Below are 21090 nucleotides of genomic sequence, written 5' to 3'. Positions count from 1 at the left end.
GAATGCCTCCTAAGGGTCCATCCATATACCTAGCTCACATGGCCTATGACGTTTTATCCCGTCCTTCGGGATCCGATTTTCATCTATTACCCTAGTCCTTACCTGATTACCTAGCACGGCGGTGGCGCAAGCTGTGGACACCTCCTTGGGCCCAAACCACACTGAAGCGATGTGGGAGGGCAAGCCGAGGATGAACACCTGGGCCACAGAGCACAGGCACTGGCCCAACATGGTGACCCAGAAGAGATGCTGCTGCACGCTGCCGCACTTGATCCAGGCGCCCAGGCAGTTGAGGCCGGAACCGAGCAGGGCGGTGAGCCGCAGGCCTCTGGTATCCAGCAGCCAGGTGGCCGGGAAGATGAGGGGCACGTAGGCCAGCATGTATACCATGGACAGCCAGTCAATGTGCAGCGAGGAGACGTTGTAGAAGCCCTCGAAAACGTTGCTGATGATGCTGTATTGGATCCACTGAAACGCGTTCACCATCGAGTACAGGCTGAAGATCAGTAGCAACAAAAAGCGCCGCGCGGAGAGCGCAGTCCGGGGCACCAGGGTGCCCTCGACCGCCGGCGTCTGCTCGCCGGGGTCCTTGGGCAACAACCGGGCCTGGGTCTCCTCCTCCGGGGCCAGCGGAGTCTTCGGCCTGTCCAGAGCTCCCGAGGGGGCCTTGGGGCTGTCCCGAGAGACCCCATTCAGGGCCAGGCAGCCGGCTTTGGGCCCGTTCTGCGTCTCCGCGCTCACCTTTCCAGCGGGCGCGTCCCCCGGGACCGGGAGGTATCCGTTCGCGGGCGGGTGCCCGTTCGCCACCGTTGTCCCCTCCTCATCGTCGGGCAGTGCCATGTCCCTGGGCTCCCCGGAGCCGCCTGGCGCCCCCGCCCTCCTCCCAGCCCTGCACCCCCAGCCCAAGACCCGAGGCCCTCCCTGCACCCCAATCCCTACCCCTCGGCCCACTGCTCCTGCGACCCTCTCCCCGGCCGAGTGAGCCTCGGTCTGAGCCGGGAGCTGCAACCCGCGCTGCCTGAGCCCGCAGGCGAAGTCCTCGTTCCCGTGCGATTCCCGGCGGGCGGTCACTCAGGCCCAGGCCGGGCCGGGAGAAAGCAGCGTCACTGCGCGGTGAAGGCCCGCTGGCCAATCAGCGGCACCCTCGCCCGCCGGAGCCAATCGGGGAGCTTCCGGAGGGGCGGGGCGGGAGTGAGTGTGCGGGGCGGTAGAGGAGGAAGGCCAAGCTGGAGGTCTACGCTAGGTGTTCTCCTTCTGGATGGATGCTGTGGCCAGAAGTCCTCTGACCTGGGCGTGGGCGGGCGGGAGGCGAGCTTTGGATTGGGCAACTCGGGACTGCGAACGAGGGGCTAGGAGAAACGGGGGAGACAAAGAGGCAGACATGAGTCTCTCCACCTAGGGGGGCTCCTCTAGGGACAGGTCTAACACTGGCAGAGGAAAAACTTGGCCTCTCGGCCCAATGCAGCTCTCAACATCGGACGCTGCCTTTAGAGCAGACAGGAGCACGTTTCATAAATTCGTGCTGTCTCGGCAGAGGGAGAGCACCGGAAAGCATTTTGATCCAAATAAAGAGATTTCTTCAGAAATCTGCCCTTGTGAAGTTGGAATCTCTGGGACGTGCTGTGCCTGAGCAGGCCCTGTTGCTCAACATTCTCCCTTGCACCAACACTTGCAGTTAGTATTTACTGGACACACATTCAGTGGCTTCCAAGCACCACACTTGCTTTGAAAGGTATGTGCCCCACACTGTCATGGACTCTGGGGAATAAAAAATAAAAATGAGACATATTGCCTACTCTCAAGAGCACACGTAGCCTTGTAAGTGTTCCTGGACTACAGGAAAAGTCAGTCCTGCTACTTCTTGGGAAACTAAATTTGAAGGAAAAAAAAAAAGACTCCAAGTATTCATTATTAAAGTGGAATTGAAACTAGGGGTATCTCACAATGGATTTAATCTTAAACGGTAGGGCTTCCCTGGTGGCGCTAGTGGTTAAGAATCCGCCTGCCAATGCAGGAAAAAGAGGTTCGAGCCCTGGTCCAGGAAAATCCCACATGCCGCAGAGCAAGTAAGCCCGTGAGCCACAAATACTGAGCCTGCGCTCTGGAGGCGGAGCCCCGCAGCTACTGAAGCCCATGCGCCTAGAGCCGGTACGCCACAGGAAGAGAAGCCACTGTAATGAGATGCCTGTGCACCTCGACGAAGAGTAGCGCCCGCTCTCCACAACTAGAGAAAGGCTGCTCGCAGCAATGAAGACCCAATGCAGCCAAAAATAAATAAATAAGTTTATTTTTCTAAAAAAGTGTTGCTACCTAGAACTCTAAAACCCAGTACACTTTCTTTTTATTGCCTCTTAACATCATTATTTTGGTAGCATATAAAAATATATCAGATACGTCTCAGTGCAGGTGAAATACTACATAATCCTAAACCTGAAGAAATACGTGCATTTTATGTCTTCCTTGGTCATCCTATATAAATTGCACATTCCACTCCTAATCCCCTTCATTTTTCTTCTTAATGCTTAGCACTCTAAAATGTCATTTTGTTGTTGGTGGTGGTGGTTATTTCCTCCTTCCCCACTAAAACGTCAGTTCTGTGAGGGCAGGGCTGAAAGTTGTTTTGCTTTGCTGCTGTTGCTGTATACTGAGAACCTGAAACAGTACTTAGCAGTAGGTGTTCAATAAATATTTACTGAATGACTGCAACTAACAAGCATTGGACATTTTAAATAATTACTTATTTTTAAAGTGAATCCATTTCTTTTTTTAAAAAATTGTAAAGTTCCTCTGCAAATATGATTTTCTAAACACTGATTTAGATATTATTTTAGATGACTGAGTGATGTCCTCTGAATGAACAAATAAATGTGGAATCCAAAGGACTTCATTCTTAGTTAAGATGTCTATTATATGGATTTCTGAAAAATGAACTAATTGCATTGCTTAATATTCAGTACAACTCACTATTCATTATTCTGAGGCTTTTTTTTTTTTAATACCTTCACGAACCATGAAACCTTCTACATAGCTCACACACACACAACAAAAACCTGTTCAGAAAGGGAATCAGGGACTTCTCTGATGGCGCAGTGGTTAAGAATCCACCTGCCAGTGCAGGGGACACGGGTTCAAGTCCTGGTCCGGGAAGATCCCACATGCCACGGAACAACTAAGCCCGCACACCACAACTACTGAAGCCTGTGCGCCTAGAGCCCGTGCTCCACAACAAGAGAAGCCACTGCAATGAGAAGCCCGTGCACATCGGCGAAGAGTAGCCCTCACTCGCTGCAGCTAGAGAAAGCCCGAGCACAACAACGAAGACCTAACACAGCCAAAAATAAATAAATAATAAAATAAATAATTTTTTTTAAAAAGTAATCCAATGGATAGAATTTCATTTTATTTTTGATTCTTTTTTTTTTTGATGCATTATTGACGTACAACACATGTTAGTTCCAGGTGTACAACATAGTGATTTGATATTTCTACACATCTCAAAATGATCATCACCAATGAGTAGAATTTTAAACGGACCTTTCTTTACTTGCCCCAGTAGTACCTCCAATCCACATGTTCACAGTAAACATTCAGGTATCTGCAAACTTCTCACCCCCTTCCTGAAACCAAAAAGTGGCAAATTATATTAGGCTTCATTTCCCCATTATCCAGTGAAGATTGGAGATTGTCTTCTACCAGACTGGAAAGATAACTTTCCTTTCTGCACAGAGGCAGCTTCCTGAATGTACTCCTGCAGGGAGGCCATTCTTTCTGATTCTTTAGGCTCCATCTGTTCAGAGATAATTTGTCTTCTCTATGTCCTTAGCAAGAATGATTGGGGTTGGGAGTTGGGAGTCCTCTGAGTGTCCCGGATACCAGTTAGCATCTAACTTCCCTCCATGGTGGACTTCCCTGGCGGTCAAGTGGTTAAGACTCTGTGCTTCCACTGCAGGGGGCACAGGTTCGATCCCTGGTGGGTGAACTAAGATCCCTGCATGCTGCTCGGCGCCACCAAAAAAAAAAAAAAAAAAAAAAAAATTTCCCTCCAGGCTTTTACCAGCTGGTGCCTATCTTATTCTTTTCCACCTTGTCATTTGTCTTCCCTGCACTTAACAAAGTTCTGTATCTGACACCATCATCATCTACATGGAGCATATAACCAAGAGGATCTAGAATAGTGGAGAAGAGTATCAGATCTAGAGCCAGGCTACCTGGAGTTGAATTCCAACTTCAGTACTCACAAGCTGTGAGAACTTGGGCAATTTACTTAGCTATTCTGTAATAGTACATGCCTCGTTAGATTGTTGTTGTGAGGATTAAGTGAGTAAATAACACCTCGCACATGGTTTAGGCATTCTTTTTTTTTTTTTTTTTTTTTGCGGTACAGGGGCCTCTCACTGTTGTGGCCTCTCCCGTTGCGGAGCACAGGCTCCGGACGCGCAGGCTCAGCGGACATGGCTCACGGGCCCAGCCACTCCGCGGCATGTGGGATCTTCCCGGACCGGGGCACGAACCCGTGTCCCCTGCATCGACAGGTGGACCCTCAACCACTGCGCCACCAGGGAAGCCCGGTTTACGCATCCTTAGTTACAGTTATTGAGATAGTCTACTATAGTGGTTAAGGATCCAGGCTCCAGAGCCAAATGACCTGGATTCAAATCCTAGCTCTTTGACTTACTAGTTGCATGACTTTGGACTAGTTACTCTGTGCCTCAGTTCCAACAGAGAAAATGAGGACAATATTTTTCATGAGATGGTTGTAAGAAATAAATGGCTAATAAATATAAAGTACTTAAATGGTTCCTTGATCCCTGATGTACAGTAATACTCAGTAAAATATTATCTATAGCCATTATTATCAACTCATGTCTCCTCAAAGTCATATCACATTCTCGTGTTATCTTAGATTTGATCCCATCTTGTCTATTTAAACCTGCTTGGATTGTCCTGGAGCTACTCCAAGATCTTTTAGATGGAATTTATGGTGGCAAAGTCCCTCTCTGGAAGATGCGCTGAGGATGTCCCTAAAGGGCAGTACACAATGGCAAATGCTAATTACTCTTAGCCTCACAAGAGGGAGATTTCTTGTCATCGGAAGTGGCCAGGGCTTCCCTGGTGGCGCAGTGGTTGAGAGTCCGCCTGCCGATGCAGGGGACGCGGGTTCGTGCCCTGGTCCGGGAGGATCCCGCATGCCACGGAGCGGCTGGGTCCATGGGCCGTGGCCGCTGGGCCTGCGCGTCCGGATCCTGTGCTCCACAGCGGGAGAGGCCATGGCAGTGAGAGGCCCACATACTGCAAAATAAATAAATAAATAAAAGGAAGTGGCCAACTGTTGAATGCACCACCACGTGACATATCTAGACAAGAGTTAGATGAAATATCTGTGTTGGACTAGGTATGTTGTAGATAAGATTCCCAAACTCCATGGAAAAGTGAGCTATGTTAGATCTAAGATTTTTTCTGACTTTAAGTTTCTATGATTTATGAAAAGTAAGATATTTCCAGTGAAAGGATTTGACAAAATTTGTATGCCTCTTTCAACAAAGTTCCATAAAGGAACAAATGGAGTACAGAAAGGGGAAAGTTCAGCAGTATCTCTTTGTATTATCATTTTAATCTCTTAACCTTGCCTCTTCTCTCTTGAGGCTTCAGTGGTAGATACTTATGTTCCAGTTTAGGCATGAATCATACTTTATATCATGGATATATAACATAACACGAACCTTAACCTCTGCCATAGAGGAAAGTACTGAGAACATCACTTGGCTGGGAGTCAAGATGAGTTTGAGCTACATTATGGATGTGAAAATGCCAAGTCAGACCAATTTGAATGAGTAATAGTTCAGTGATATGAGATCTGAGTGACACCCAGGAGACAAGGTCCAAGATACTATTAACAGTGATGTGGCTATTCCTGAGCAAAGGTTTCCTGAAGTCTAAGAGGGTAAGATACAAACCAGAACAAGGTCCCTAGATGTAAAATCCATGTTTCATGGAGACAGGTAAATTTTAGCAACATTGTTTTCAGTTGGCACCACTATTACCATGTCTGTTCACCTGAGTGGCCAAGGCAATGCTGTTCTACGCTGTGGAAAGGTTAAGTTGGAATAGAGGCATGGAGGAAGCTGGAAATCAGAATCCTCCCGTGGTGTATTTTTCCCCCCATTGAAGTGATTTATCTGTATCTATACGTTACATTCCTAGAAAAAGAATCCTAAGGATTTTCCCTTATGTGTGTTTTTGTCTTGCTTCCTCTTGGTCCATGATGTCAGCTAAGTTCATCAGCACGATGAAACCAAACTGACAGGATAGGAGCAGATTATTCTGCCATTTTTCTAGATCTTTGAGTTACACACCTAATCTAGGGCTGATCACTGCACACTTTAACTGCCCAGGAGGTTCACAATTCTCCCAGCACTGTGATCATCAATGACTTTGAATTTACCAATGTCACCATGCTTCAACATCAGTTAGAAGCCAGGCAATGACTTTGAAGCGATGCCTAGTAAGGATTTGACATTTGGGCCTCTTTTTGGCATTGTTGATGCTCCTGAGAGCATCAGCCAGGACATTCATGCCTACCATTGTAGTGGCACGGAAAGATGGTGGAAACCATGTGTAGATTTTTGTGCAGATGTGCTAGGGATTTAATTCTGAAGTGGGAAGAGCGTTCTGCCCTAAAACATCTCCACGGATTTACTAAATTAGATCCTGCCTCTCTTAATCTGGCTTAAAATTTGCCTATTGAGTGATTTAAGTATAACCAATGTCAAATCACACTAAATTATCCATATTACATCTTGTTCCTATTCCCTTTACCTGAATGAATTTATCAGATTTGGCATGTTGGTTTTAAAGATGGTGAGATTCGGGCTTCCCTGGTGGCGCAGTGGTTGAGAGTCCGCCTGCCGATGCAGGGGACACGGGTTCGTGCCCCGGTCCGGGCAGATCCCACATGCCACGGAGCGGCTGGGCCCGTGAGCCATGGCTGCTGAGCCTGCACGTCCGGAGCCTGTGCTCCGCAGCGGGAGAGGCCACAACAGTGAGAGGCCCGCGTACTACAAAAAAAAAAAAAAAAAAGATGGTGAGATTCATAACAACAAATTTAAAGAAGAGATTTCCATTCACACATTTACCCCTGATGGCTCCCCTATCCCCAGCCATAGTCATTTGAGCTTATTTTGTTTGTTTTTTAATGTTAAGGGAGCGTTTTGTGCTCAGGAAAACAAAAGAAAACATGGTTACTTGTGTTTAAATCAATACAAAATTTATTAAAGTTGTTAATTTCAATCTCAGCTTCAGTGACATCATGTAGGTAGCATGAAATTGACCATAATGGGAATATGTACACAGTGAAACTGGCAAATGCTACATCTACCAATGCACCACTGCTAAAAATCTAACAAAACAAATCATCCGAAGTATTTTAAACACTACTTACAAACTTAATAAGTCCAAAATTTTTGATTAAAACAGATTTTCTTAAACAGTGAAATACTGTTTGCAAAGAAACTCTTTTACAGCTGTGAGATAATAGAAATATATATATATATATCGGTCTCTGTCACCGCCCCTCACCCCATTCCTGGCACAGATCTCCTAAAACCCTTGTAATTTCCTAGTTGATAAGAGCACTAGGAGCATCTTTTGTTTTAATATTTGGTCTTTCTAGTTCCTAACACAGAGTTGATAAATCCCTTGGAATTTCCCGGGTGATAGCAGTATCATTAGTCACTTTTAATGAGGTACTCTTGGTGGGCTGCTGGATGGGGACTGGCCACCAGAAAGACCAAGCCATGATTAGAAGCTTGGACTTTTCAGTCTCACTTCCCATTCTCCAGAGAGGAAAGAGGGGCTGGAAATGAAATTAATGATCAATCATGCCTACATGATGAAGCATCCATAAAAATCCCAAAAGTACTGGATTAGGCGAGTTTCTCTAACACCCAGCGAACACCTGCAGGTATGGAAGAGTAGTGCTTCTGGAGAAAACATGGAAGCTCCACATCATTTCCCACATACCTTGCCCTCTGCATCTCTTCCATCTTGATGTTCATCTTACCCTTTTATAATAAACCAGTAAACAGTAAGTAAACTGCTTTCCTCAGTTCTGTGAGCTGCTCCAGCAAATTAATCGAAACCAAGGATGGGATCATGGGAACCTTGATTTAGAGTCAATCAATTAGTCAGAAGCACAGGCGACAACCTGGACTTGCATTTATTTGTCATCCGAAGTGGGGAGAGGAGCAGTTTTGTGGGACTGAGATCTTTACCTGTGGGATCTGATGCTATCTCCAGGTAGACAGTGTCAAAATTGAGTTGAATTGTTGGACACTCAGAGGGTGTCACAGAATTGCTTGACATGGAAAAAAATCCCACACATCTGGTGTCGGAAGCGTTGTCAGTGTGATAGTAGTGTCAGAGTAAAGAAGAAACACATGGGAGGAAGAGTTTTCCCTATACAGAGCTTTCCAATAAAAATACTACAAGTGAGGCTTCCCCGGTGGCGCAGTGGTTGGGAGTCCGCCTGCCGATGCAGGGGATACGGGTTCGTGCTCTGGTCCGGGAGGATCCCGCGTGTCGCGGAGCGGCTGGCTCCGTGGGCCGTGGCCGCTGAGCCTGCGCGTCTGGAGCCTGTGCTCTGCAACGGGAGGGGCCGCAGCAGTGAGAGGCCCGTGTACCACCAAAAAAATATATATATATACTACAAATGGGGGACTTTGCTGGCAGTCCAGTGTTTAAGACTCCATGCTTCCACTGCAGGGGGCACAGATTTGATTCCTGGTCAGGGAACTAAGATCCTGCATGCTGTGCGGATCAGCCAAAAATAAATACGTAAACAAACAAACAAAAGGACAAAAAAAACTACAAGTGGAATAGCAATTAAACATAAATTAAAATCACAAGTCTAGTAAGTCAGATTCTCTAATATATCAGGGTCTCTTAGCCATTCATATATTTAAACTAACAAAATTCATACTGATTATTACGATTACAAAAACATTACCAAAAATATTATGATTTCTTCATTTTCTTATAAGCAAAAAAATTAATAAACAGAAACCGCAATTAAATAGAGTTGGGAGACCAGCAGGGGGCGCTCTCACACCCTGCAGCAACAGCAGAACGCAACAGGAAGAAGAAAGACTCCTTTCCTGAAAAGGACTCAGCCAATGAAAAGCCACGGACTCTTTGTCTACTATAGCCCTCCCAACTTCTTTCTCCCCTCAATAAAAGCATTCTCCTTTCCTTACTGTACAGGGAACTTGCATGTGGCTCGCCATGGTTGCAGACCCTGAATTGCGATTCTCTACTGATCTGAATAATCCCACCTTTGCTGGAAAAATATCTAGCAGTCTATTTGTTTCAGGCCAACAAGTCATGCAAACAAAGCTCAGTTCAGTCCACTTTGTGAGACCAATACCATCTGGGTCCTCTTCCTTACCTGCCTCTGGCTAAACTTACCAAGGTCAATAGGAGACAATCTCCGGATCCAACCCCATCATCTGAGAAAATTCCCACACTATCAGTTTTTGATAAATCAGTCATTTACGGGAAATCAGTCTCTTAGTCCTTAATTTTGTCTTCCTGAGGGCACACGCGAAAGATTCTCCATTTTATCTCCTCCAGTTCTATTTTGGATTGCAATTCTTTCACACTACCATAACAAGTCAAATTCCTCATGTCCAGGCTTGGGAGAGTGAGGTCGCTAAGACAGTGCCCCTTTGGTCAGGAGTGGTGAAGGAGCTGGGCATGGCTGAGTGTAGAGTGGAGACAATAACTAGAGCAGAGGAGGACTGGCAGAGCAGAAAATAAATCACACCACATTAATCCTCGCAGTGCAGCCAGGATGCCATGTGCATGTTTATCATGCAATCGAACTCATGATCTGCTAAGATTTGCTCTCCATATTCTCTCAGTTAGGCCTAACTACCCATCCTTTAGGGTCCAAGTCAGCTCAGCTCCCACCTCCTTCCTTAGTCTTTCTCCATGACTGGAGCCCCTACAGACTTCTCTCTCTTCTGACCTCGTAGCACTATTAGAGCCACTAGCCGAACTCTTCCTGGCAATGTTACTTAGCTTCCCTTTGCATATTTTATCCCTTTTCTGGATTTGAGCTTGCTAAAGCCAGGGACTGTATTATATAGTATCTTATTTTATAACTCCCTCAGTACTTAAAAAGGCTTTTTACTTGGCAGTTCATGCTGTATGGAATCACTTGCACGTAACTTGGTAAATGCTTTTAGATGGCAGTGACTAACATTAGGAAGATAGCCTGCTCCATTATTGTAAAATTTTAATCTATATTACACATTAAATCATGCCTCTGTCCTTCTGAAATGTAACTAAACACAGTTTAAATTTAATTTTACATAGTTGGCCACAATTGTGCATGCCTAGTGTTGTATCCTATAACCTTAGAGTGGGAATGAAGTAAGACCTTGGTAAGGTTTGGTGAAATGTGAAATAAAATAGATTCACTTATGTCAAGGGGTTTTAAAATGGAGCCAGGAACCCATTAAGGAGGTGAACCTCACACACGGATGGAACCATGGACTTCTGAATTGGGCCAAACCACAAATATTCCAAGGACTCTGCAAGAACACCTGAAACTTGTCACAGTTATGGACCGGACTTTCCCCTCCCTTTAGTGTTAGCCTTATCAAACCTGTTTAGTCAACACTAGCTTCTGCCTCCAACTACAATTAAAATTCTTTGTAATACAAATCTCCCGTCTTTGCCTTTAAAAGCTCCTGACTTTTACTCCCCAGCAGGACGCTGTTTAGGTTGCTATCAGAATCTATGTGACCTGAATTACAATTCTTTGATCCCCAAATCGGTTCCTTCCAAGACACAAATTCTAAACTTTCTGAAAAAGATTTCTCAGTTACAAAAGACTGGTAACTCTTCTGTCACCCCCTCCAGCTCCTCAAGTCTGTCCTCCACACTTCCCCCCATCTCCCTCCTTCTTTTCCTCTTCCCTTGCTGAACTCCCTTTTTACTCCCCAAACCCTGAGGCCTCCCTTGATCCTCCACCCCCAACCTCTTTCATTCAACCAATTCAAACTCACAGGTTTAGGGAATTCCCTGATGGTCCAATGGTTAGGACTCCGCACTTCCACTACAGGGGTCACGGGTTCGATCCCTGGTCAGAGAACTAAGATCCTGCAAGCTGTGCAGTGCAGCCAAAAAATAAATACATAAATAAATAGACAAAATCATACATTTAAATTGAAACCTAATAATGAGAGCACCCTTTTAAATCTGATTTACATACTTGGGACTAAGGCAGAATTGCTAGCTATAGCCAAAGGGATTTCCAAGCTTACTGAGAACCCTCACCATTTTGCAAAGGAATTTAACATTGTCATTCAAATCTATGAGCTTGTGTTTCCTGATCGCCCAACTTTGGATGGCTAAAACTAGCTGGAATAATCCTTTAGAGGATCTTCAATGTTTCATGCCAGCTGACAGCTCTGAAGCCAAAGAAATACCAAAAACTTTACATGAAGCCATTCCTTGGGCCTTCCCAAAACCTGTTGATTGGAATAAAATCAAAGCATGCACTCAAGGACTAACAAACTTGTGCATGACTATTACAACAGACTTGAAATTGTTTTCAAGGAAAATCCTGAACTTGTAACGGAGCAGGACATTATGGGGCCTTCCCAGGACAGGCCTTCCCCCATATCCTCTGTTTTAGCTTCTCTCTGAAGTACCTAGATAATAGTTTTTTTTTTTTTTTCTTAGAGTTCATCTCCATTTATGTCAACATTACATGTTTAATGATGACTTCAACATTATATTTGCAGTTTTAATATAAACTTAAGTAGGCTTTAATTTTTTTTAATAATTATCTATAGAACTACTTTTAGGCAGGCAAAACATGTTCAGTGATTTTTTTTATCCTCAGCCATTGTCTTATTGCTCATTTTATCAAATTAATCCTTCCTGTCCCAAAGAAAATTAAGAGATCACTATTATCTATAAATTGGGGGATGAGTTATAAAGTTTTTGTATATTATATGTTACATACATATATACAATATACATATGCATTTTATATATGTAAAGTATCCTCCAGTTTTACAAATTTTTAGTTACAAGTCCTAAGAGGGATAGAATATATAGAGACTACTTATTAAATCTTATTTGGGAATTACTGAAATAGAATGTTACCATATTTGCCTCCTAATAACAAACACCATAAAACATAACTCAGGCAATAAATGGAATTCAATGAAAAATTTAAATATTCTTACAAACCACAGAGACTACAAATGCCAAAGAAAATCTGATGTCTATTTAGGTCACTAAATAAACATTTTTCAGTAAAATCTACAGATAAAGAAGATTTCAGACTGAATAAAAAAAAAACATTTGGAGGAAATTTATCTTTAAGTTCGAAAGTCACAAAATTAATCAACTGTGTCAAAAATTAAGTTCAACACATTTCTTAACAAACACAAAGAATTCCATACAAGAAACTGATTATAAAATTCTGATAGGACTTCCCTGGTAGTCCAGTGGTTAGGACTCTGGGCTCTGAACGCAGGGGGTCACGGGTTCGACCCCTGGTTGGGGAAGATCCCACATGCCACATGGCAAGGCCCCCCAAAATAAATAATTTACAAAATTTTTTAAATACAGAGAAAGGAAAAGAGAAATGAAAAATAGTAAGGTCTAATGAATAGTAAATATTATATAAATGAAAGCAAATAAATCATTTATTGCAAGAATTTTTTTTTTTTTTTTGCGGAACGCGGGTCTTTCACTGTTGTGAACTCTCCCGTTGTGGAGCACGGGCTCCGGACGCGCAGGCTCAGCGGCCATGGCTCACGGGCGCAGCCGCTCCGCGGCATGTGGGATCTTCCCGGACCGGGGCACGAACCGTGGCCCCTGCGTCGGCAGGCGGACTCTCAACCACTGCGCCACCAGGGAAGCCCTGCATGTCTTTTTGAATTATGGGTTTCTCTGGGTATATGCCCAGTAGTGGGATTGCTGGGTCATATGGTAGCTCTATTTTTAGTTTTTTATGGAACCTCCATACTGTTCTCCATAGTAGCTGTATCAATTTACATTCCCACCAACAGTGCAAGAGGGTTCCCTTTTCTCCACACCCTCTCCAGCATCTATTGGATGTCCAGGATGGACATCTTTAGATGGTTATTAAGAAATGGAATAAATAAAAATGACATTAATGGAATTAAAACAAAGGTTTTAATACAACACCACCTGTAACAGGGAAGAGCCCATTTTGACTCTTCGGATCTGTTTCTTCGACTTTAACCTTTGCTTTTCGTTGCTTTTGTTATTATAATCATACATAGTGGCCTGCCTCAGGGAACCCTGCCCCTCTGCCAGAATGTTAAACTAAAGTGCCTTTGTTCAGCTCACAGGGAGGCAATCTGACCCTGCCCACCTGTGAATGGCTGCAGAAAAGAAGGAATTAACACATTCCCTCCCCAGCGCTGGCCAAGCCAGGCAAAACTAATGGCCTTTTTACTTTACTTCCTCATCTCCTCCCCCTCTCTGTTCTATAAAAGAAACTGGCATCCAGACCCCATAAGATGGTTATTTTGAGACATTAGTCTGCTATCTTCTTGGTCTGCTGGCTTTCTGAAGAATAAAGTCTTTTCCTTGCCTCAACGCCTCCTGTCCGATTTATTGGCCTGTGTGGTGAGCAGAGTGAGCTTGGACTCGGTAACACACCTAGGATTGGATGGAACAAAGAGATCCCCTGCTGGTTCCCCCAACATTAAAGGGCCTGGAACAAGTCTGCTCTATTTCCCACAATTAAAAAAACTTTTTAAAAGCCTGCAAGAAAATTACACTGAGATACCTGACCAGTAATTGCTTGGGGACAGTTAGGATAATAAATCAAGTTAAATACTGACAAAAGGGCCTGAGTCCCTTGGCTCAGTCCCTCAATGGGGATCTCAGAGCCTTTTATACAAAAATGGGTAAAATGGCTGGAGATAAAACGTACGTTTCTGAGACTTCTTGTTTCAGAAGATTTGTTGATGGGATCCTAATCAAGGCTAAAATTAAAGGTATAAGAGTTGATAGAATTGAGGTGACAGTTTATAAAAATTGGTATATTTGAATGGACTTTATACAAGATGGTTAGATCTCTTTTGCCTAATTAGATTGTGGGATTGAAACTGTGCACCTCAGGTTGGGACTTGAACCCGTGTCGGGACTCGAACCCAGCCAAAACCCTGATTGGGACTTGGACCCATGGTCTTTTAATTAGAATCACTCACCTAGTGTCTGGACTTACTGAAGCTCAGGTTCTTTGTGTCTCAGCACAGAAGGAATTCAGCAAGAGGCAAAGCGATAGGCAAGAAGTAGATTTATTAATATAGGACACTTGTAAGAGATGCAAGCGGGCAGGCGAGGGAGCTCTGCCCTGAGAATTAAGTGGGCTACAATTTTATAGTCAAAGGAAAGGGAAAGTGTTGGAAGCCATCCTGGAGTCCCTGCGCTGTGACAAAGTCATGATGCAATCAAAGGCAGGACTGCAAAGCAGCACTGTGCCAGGTCGGTGGACTACATCTCTATTGATGTTAAGTCTGCTTGTGTTAAGGAAACAGCACAAGGGGGATTTGTGCCCAGGGTTAGGAAAATGAGAAAAACTACTACCCCCCCCCCTACTATTATTACCACAAAATGGAAAGTACCTATTCTGGCCTCAGGAAACTGGGAACGCAATACACAATCTGGAAATATAGGGATGTTCCTATGGAAAACACTCCCAATAGAACAACAGTGGTCCTACGAAGGGGTTGTTGATGATTTTGCTTTCATATGGGTCCACTATAAAGAAAGGTTAATACTCTGGCAACAATTGCCAGGTGATAAACAGGAGCGTAGGAGGTATTGTAAGTGCTACTAGTGGAGTCAGGTACACAGGAACTGTAGGATAAATTGTAAATATTTTCAAGGCACTATTCAAAAAACTTGCCCATGCAGAAAGAACACGAAGATTGCACTTCTGTAATAAAAACTTACGTAATAGCTTGGCTTACCTACTAGAAAATAACCTGCAACTAATGAAAACTTAGAAAATTATCTTGTTAGTACATCTAAAAACTGGGGACATTTTCAAAACACTGATAAAAACATTTTGAGGTTAGAACATGTTAAGATTTTTAAATTTTGTACATGATGATGAAACCTGCCTACATATAAATACCTGCTCTAAAAAATAAATTTAGCTTAATGTGCTGACATCTACAAGGGTGTCAGGTCTCATTTCCTTCGCCGACGCCGTCCATCCCTCAGGTTTCCCTGGACTCGTTGGAGCTGGACTCCGACAGGAAAGGGGAAAAGATCCCCTTCTTCGAGTAGACATGAGGCCTACATCACTAGTTCCTCCTTCGTATCAGGCTGGAGAGTGTCTGACCCTATGAGAGCAAACTAGGATTATCAGTAGAAAGGTGGTAACATTTTTCTTCCACCTAATGGCCTGGGGCATATCTCCAGAAATGTTTTCTTTAGGGAGTTCCCTGGTTGCCTAGTGGTTGGGATTTGGTGTTTTTATTTATGGCTTTATAGTTAAGCTAGGCTGCTTCGTTCCACAAGTTCCAATAGCTTTCTTGAGTGATCATTAACTTACAGTGGTCTCCCAAAGTTTTCCTAGGTTTCCCTCTCTATGTATAGTCCCCTATTGGGACTTCTACAACTACGTGTATAACTATCCTATTCTATCCCTATCAGGAAAGGCATTATGTCTCACTAGGGAATGCTTCCTCTGCCTGGTATAAGACAGGCACATAAATCTGCTGCTCAGGCAATATTAATTAAACATACTAAAGGAAACCAATAGGGTTACCTGAGCCCACACAGTATAAAATAAAAACTGGGGGCTAATATAAGCAATAATGGAGGGTATTATTTTTTTTCTTTTTTTGCCCCTAGGGTAAATGGTTAGACCCATCCAGAAAGAGGGCCTCTGTTGTATGTCTTGCGCAAACTTTTGAAAGCATGATAAATTGAACCCTAAAGTTCTAAAACATAGAACTCTTGATATCCAGCTTAGTTGGAAATCTTCTCTCTCTCTCTTTTTTTCTGATATAAAAAAAAGAAAATTAAAGAAAATGTAGTTGGGACTTCCCTGGTGGTGCAGTGGTTAAGAATCCTCCTGCTGATGCAGGGGACACAGGTTCGATTCCTGGTCCAGGAAGATCCCATATGCCACGAAGCAACAAAGCCCACGCGCCACAACTACTGAGCCTGTGAGCCTAGAGCCTGTGCTCCGCAACAAGAGAAGCCACCGCTATGAGAAGCCCGTGCACCACAACGAAGAGTAGCCCCTGCTCGCCATAACTAGAGAAAGCCTGTCTGCAGCAACAAAGACCCAACACAGTCAAAAAAAAAAAAAGGAAGGATGCTATCCTATCTGATTCTTACTATAATAAAAAAAAGATGAGAGCTGGAATAAGAAATGTTTTCTTTAGGGAGTTCCCTGGTTGCCTAGTGGTTGGGATTTGGTGCTATCAGTGCGGAGGCCTGGGTTCGACCCCTGGTCGGGGAACCATCCTGCATGCCGCGCAGGACAGCCAAATCATAAAAACAAATAAGTTAATACAAATTAAAAGAAAAAAAGAAAAAATATAGAAATTAAGAAAAAAACGGTTTAAAAAAGCTTTAAAAAAAATTGTTTCCTTTAGTATGGCAGGTCCCCATATGCATAGAGGGGAGAAGCTCTTTTTGCCTTTCAGCTGGGGAACAGCTCCTAGAGAATGCAAAAAGAGTTGCTTTTCCAGACCAATTGAGTTTATTCCTATTTTTCAAAAGGTTTAATGTTAGAAAATACTTGAGTAGTATTTAATACGTTTATAGGTTAGAGGAGAAAAATATGCATCTAAAAACAAATAATAAACCCAGTGAAGACATACATATTATCCAATATCCATTTTAAAGAGTAGTTTGAAAGATGAAATACTGGACTTCTCAACTGCAATCAGTTGGACTTACTGTCTCCATTCCCTTATTTATTTATTCACGAATTTTTCTTCCAGTTTTGTTGAGATATCATTGACATACAGCACTGAAAACGTTTAAGGTGTACAGCATAATGATTTGACTTACATACATCTTGAAGTGATTATCACAGTAAGTTTCGTGAACGTCTATCGTCTCATACAGATACAAAATTAAATAGAAAAAAATTTTTTCTTGTGATGAGAACTTTTAGGATTTACTCTTAAAAACTAACATGTAGGGGCGGAGTCAAGATGGCGTACTAGGAGAACGTGGAATTTGGGTCTCTGCACAACTAGGGCACCTACCAGGCACTGGAGGGGGACCATGGACACCTAAGGGGATGGGAGGAACCCCCAGCGACTGGGTAGAATGTGGGGCATGGTGGGGAGTGAAGGTGGAGGAGAAGTGGAGGCAGGACGGGACTGGCGTCCCTGAGGGGTGGCTGGCGGAGGGGAAGGGATCCCACGTCCGAAGGGGGAAATTGGAGAACCATTGGGAGGGCAGAGGATCAAATGGGAGCACGGACAGGTTTCCCGTGCCCACTTGGGCCCCCAGGAACCTGCTGAGATCCCTGGCCTGATCCTCTGCCCACCTAGGCCCCCTCCAGCCATGCGGGTCCTGAGGGAGTGGGAGGGAGGGAAGGGGGAGCAAAAGTAAAGGCCGGACCTCCAGGACCAGCACCCCTGAGGGGTGGCTGGGGAAGGGGATGTGTTCTCACACCCAGCAGGATCCACCCACGGTTAGGGGGCCAAAGGGGATGGGGGAGACCCTAGGGGAGACCATGGGGGGGGGGCACGGAGGAATGGAAGGGAACGCGGCCAACGCTTTCCCTGTCCACTTAGGCACCAGGGAGTCTGTTGGGCTCCCGGGCCTAATTCTCTGTCCTCGGAGCCTCCCTCCTGTCGCCCAGAGCCCGAGCCCCACCCCTACACCCGCACCCAGGGCCCTACCTCTACACTCGGAGACCCCCTCTGAGACCCCCTCCAACTGCACTGTGCCTAAAACACACCCACACACCCTCACCCAGGGCCCTACCTCAAAACTCCGGAACTCCACACTCCAGAGGCCCTCCTTCGGACGCGCTGCCTCTCTCCCTCAGCCCAGGTGCTAAGCAGAGGCACTGCCTAGGCCCCGCCCAGGCCCCGCCCCCAAGGTCTTTTCCTGCTGTGAGGGTCCTGAACCTAGGTCCCGCCCCACACTCAAACATCACCCCCCCCACTCGCCTAGGTTCCACCTAACCCTAAACCTTGCCCCTGCCTAAGTTCCACCCCCACCCCTAAACTCCACCCCCAAAGGCAAGGGTTTTTCTTTTTTTCCTCTTTCAGATTGGGGTTCTGTTTTACCTTGTTGATTCATTGTTGTTGATTCATTTATATTTTTATTTTTCCTAATAAATCTTTTATTTTTCTAATTTTATTTTATTCTTTACACTTTGTTATTGTTCTCTCCTTTTGGCTTGTTCCCCCTGTCCCCCCCTCCCCCCTTTTTTTATCTGTTGTGGTTTTACTTTACCTTGTTGTAGTTGTTTCAATTATATTTTTATTTTTCCTAATATATTTTTGATCTTTCCAATTTTATTTTGTGTTTTAATTCTTTGATATTGTACTACTCCTTTTTTTCTTTTTTTCTGCCGCTCCATGCAGGTTGCAAGATCTTGGTTCCCAGGCTGGAGGTCAGACCTGAGCTCCTGCAGTGGGAGCTCCGAGTCCAAACTGCTGGACTAACAGAGAACCTCAGACCCCAGGGAATATTAATCAGAGCGAGGCCTCCCAGAGGTCCTCATCTCAGCACCAAGACCCGGCTCTATCCAAGTGGCTGCAAACTCCACTGCTGGAGGCCTCAGGCCAAACAACCAGTAAGATAGGAATAGAGCCCCAGCCATCAAAAACAAACAAACAAAAAAACAAAACACGACAAAAAAAATGTTACAGACAAAGGAACAAGGTAAAAACCTACAAGACCAAATAAATGAAGATGAAATAGGCAAACTACCTGAAAAAGGATTCAGAGCAATGATAGTAAAGATGATCTAAAATTTTGGAAACAGAATGGAGAAAATACAAGAAACATTTAACAAGGATCTAGAAGAAATAAAGAGCAAACAGACAGTGATGAACAACACAATAACTGAAATTAAAAATACTCAAGAAGAAATTAATAGCAGAATAACTGAGGCAGAAGAACGGATAAGTGAGCTGGAAGATAAAATAGTGGAAATAACTGTCAGTGAGCAGAATAAAGAAAAAAGAATGAAAAGAAGTGAGGATAGTCTCAGAGAACTCTGGGACAACATTAAATGCACCAACATTCGAACTGTAGGGGTCCCAGAAGAAGAAGAGAAAAAGAAAGGGTCTGAGAAAATATTAGAAGAGATGATAGTGCAAAACTTCCCTAACATGGGAAAGGAAATAGTGAATCAAGTCCAGGAAGTGAAGAGAGACTCATACAGGATAAACCCAAAGAGAAACACACTGAGACACATATTAATCAAACTACCAAAAATTAAATACAAAGAAAAAATATTAAAAGCAGCAAGGGAAAAGCAACAAATAACATACAAGGGAATCCCCATAAGGTTAACAGCTGATCTTTCAGCAGAAACTCTGCAAGCCAGAAGGGAGTGGCAGGACATATTTAAACTGATGAAAGGGAAAAACCTACAACCAAGATTAGTCTACCCAGCAAGGATCTCATTCAGATTCAGCAGAGAAATTAAAATCTTTACAGAGAAGCAAAAGTTAAGAGAATTCAGCACCACCAAAGCAGCTTTACAGCAAATGCTAAAGGAACTTCTCTAGGCAAGAAACACAAGAGAAGGAAAAGACCTACAAAAACAAACCCAAAACAATTAAGAAAATGGTAATAGGTACATACATATCGATAATTACCTTAAATGTAAATGGATTAAATGCTCCTACCAAAAGACAGACTGGCTGAATGGACACAAAAACAAGACCCATATATATGCTATCTATAAGAGACCCACTTCAGACCTAGGGACACATACAGACTAAAAGTGAGGGGATGGAAAAAGACATTCCATGCAAATGGAAATCAAAAGAAAGCTGGAGTAGCAATTCTCATATAAGACAAAATGACTTTAAAATAAAGACTATTACAAGAGACAAAGAAGGACACTACATAATGATCAAGGAGTCAATCCAAGAAGATATAACAATTGTAAATATTTATACACCCAACATAGGAGCACCCCAATACATAAGGCAAATGCTAACAGCCATAAAAGGGGAAATCACAGTAACACAATCATAGTAGGGGACTTTAACACCACACTTTCACCAATGAACAGATCATTCAAAATGAAAGTAAATAAGGAAACACAAGCTTTAAAAGACACATTAGACAAGAGGGATTTAATTGATATTTATAGGACATTCCATTCAAACACAACAGAATACACTTTCTTCTCTAGTGCTCATGGAACATTCTCCAGGCTAGACCAAATCTTGGGTCACAAATCAAGCCTTGGTAAATCTGAGAAAATTGAAATCATATCAAGTATCTTTTCCAACCACAACACTATGAGACTAGATATCAATTACAGGAAAAACTGTAAAAATACAAACACATGGAGGCTAAACAATACACTACTAAATAACCAAGAGATCACTGAAGAAATCAAAGAGGAAATCAAAAAATACCTAGAAACAAATGACAATGAAAGCACGACGACCCAAAACCTATGGGATGCAGCAAAAGCAGTTCTAAGAGGGAAGTTTATAGCAATACAAACCTACCTTAAGAAACAAGAAACATCTCAAATAAACAAGCTAACCTTACACCTAAAGCAATTAGAGAAAGAAGAACAAAAAAACCCCAAAGTTAGCAGAAGGAAAGAAATCATAAAGATCAGATCAGAAATAAATGAAAAAGAAATGAAGGAAACAATATCAAAGATCAATAAAACTTAAAGCTGGCTCTTTGAGAAGATAAACAAAATTGATAGCCCATTAGCCAGACTCATCAAGAAAAAAAGGGAGAAGACTCAAGTCAACAGAATTAGAAATGAAAAAGGAAAAGTAACAACTGACACTGCAGAAATACAAAGGATCATGAGAGATTACTACAAGCAACTCTATG

At 43.5% G+C, this 21090-nt stretch overlaps 2 protein-coding genes and 1 pseudogene across 20 annotated transcripts in view; all 3 read right to left on the bottom strand.

Annotated features, from left to right (window-relative positions):
* Positions 1 to 883, bottom strand: part of FLVCR1 (FLVCR choline and heme transporter 1) — a 38110-nt gene extending 37227 nt beyond the window's left edge. For all 12 annotated transcript variants that reach the window (XR_009563145.1, XR_009563147.1, XR_009563148.1 and 9 more), the window contains exon 1: positions 103 to 883. Coding sequence is in view for 7 of the 12 variants with exons in the window: in XM_060294892.1 (XP_060150875.1) it covers positions 103 to 840 (738 nt within the window). In the remaining 5 variants the exon portion in view is untranslated. The remainder of the gene's footprint in view (positions 1 to 102) is intronic.
* A 5306-nt stretch (positions 884 to 6189) lies between these two features.
* Positions 6190 to 6844, bottom strand: LOC132593396 (small ribosomal subunit protein uS8-like; annotated as a pseudogene).
* Positions 6845 to 7087: 243 nt separating this feature from the next.
* TATDN3 (TatD DNase domain containing 3) overlaps positions 7088 to 21090 on the bottom strand; it is a 32360-nt gene continuing 18357 nt past the window's right edge. For 4 of the 8 annotated variants that reach the window (XM_070043761.1, XM_070043762.1, XM_070043763.1 and 1 more), the window contains one exon: positions 7088 to 8638. In XM_070043761.1, the coding sequence (XP_069899862.1) occupies positions 8399 to 8638 (240 nt within the window). In that variant the 3' untranslated portion in view covers positions 7088 to 8398. The other 4 variants (XM_060294876.2, XM_060294885.2, XR_009563143.2 and 1 more) reach the window with 3 other exon arrangements.

The sequence above is a fragment of the Globicephala melas genome, chromosome 1 (assembly GCF_963455315.2).
Source record: "Globicephala melas chromosome 1, mGloMel1.2, whole genome shotgun sequence".
NCBI classification, from domain to species: Eukaryota; Metazoa; Chordata; class Mammalia; order Artiodactyla; family Delphinidae; genus Globicephala; species Globicephala melas.
Note: the sequence above shows the minus strand (reverse complement) of the source record. Positions and strands in the feature narration are given on the sequence as shown.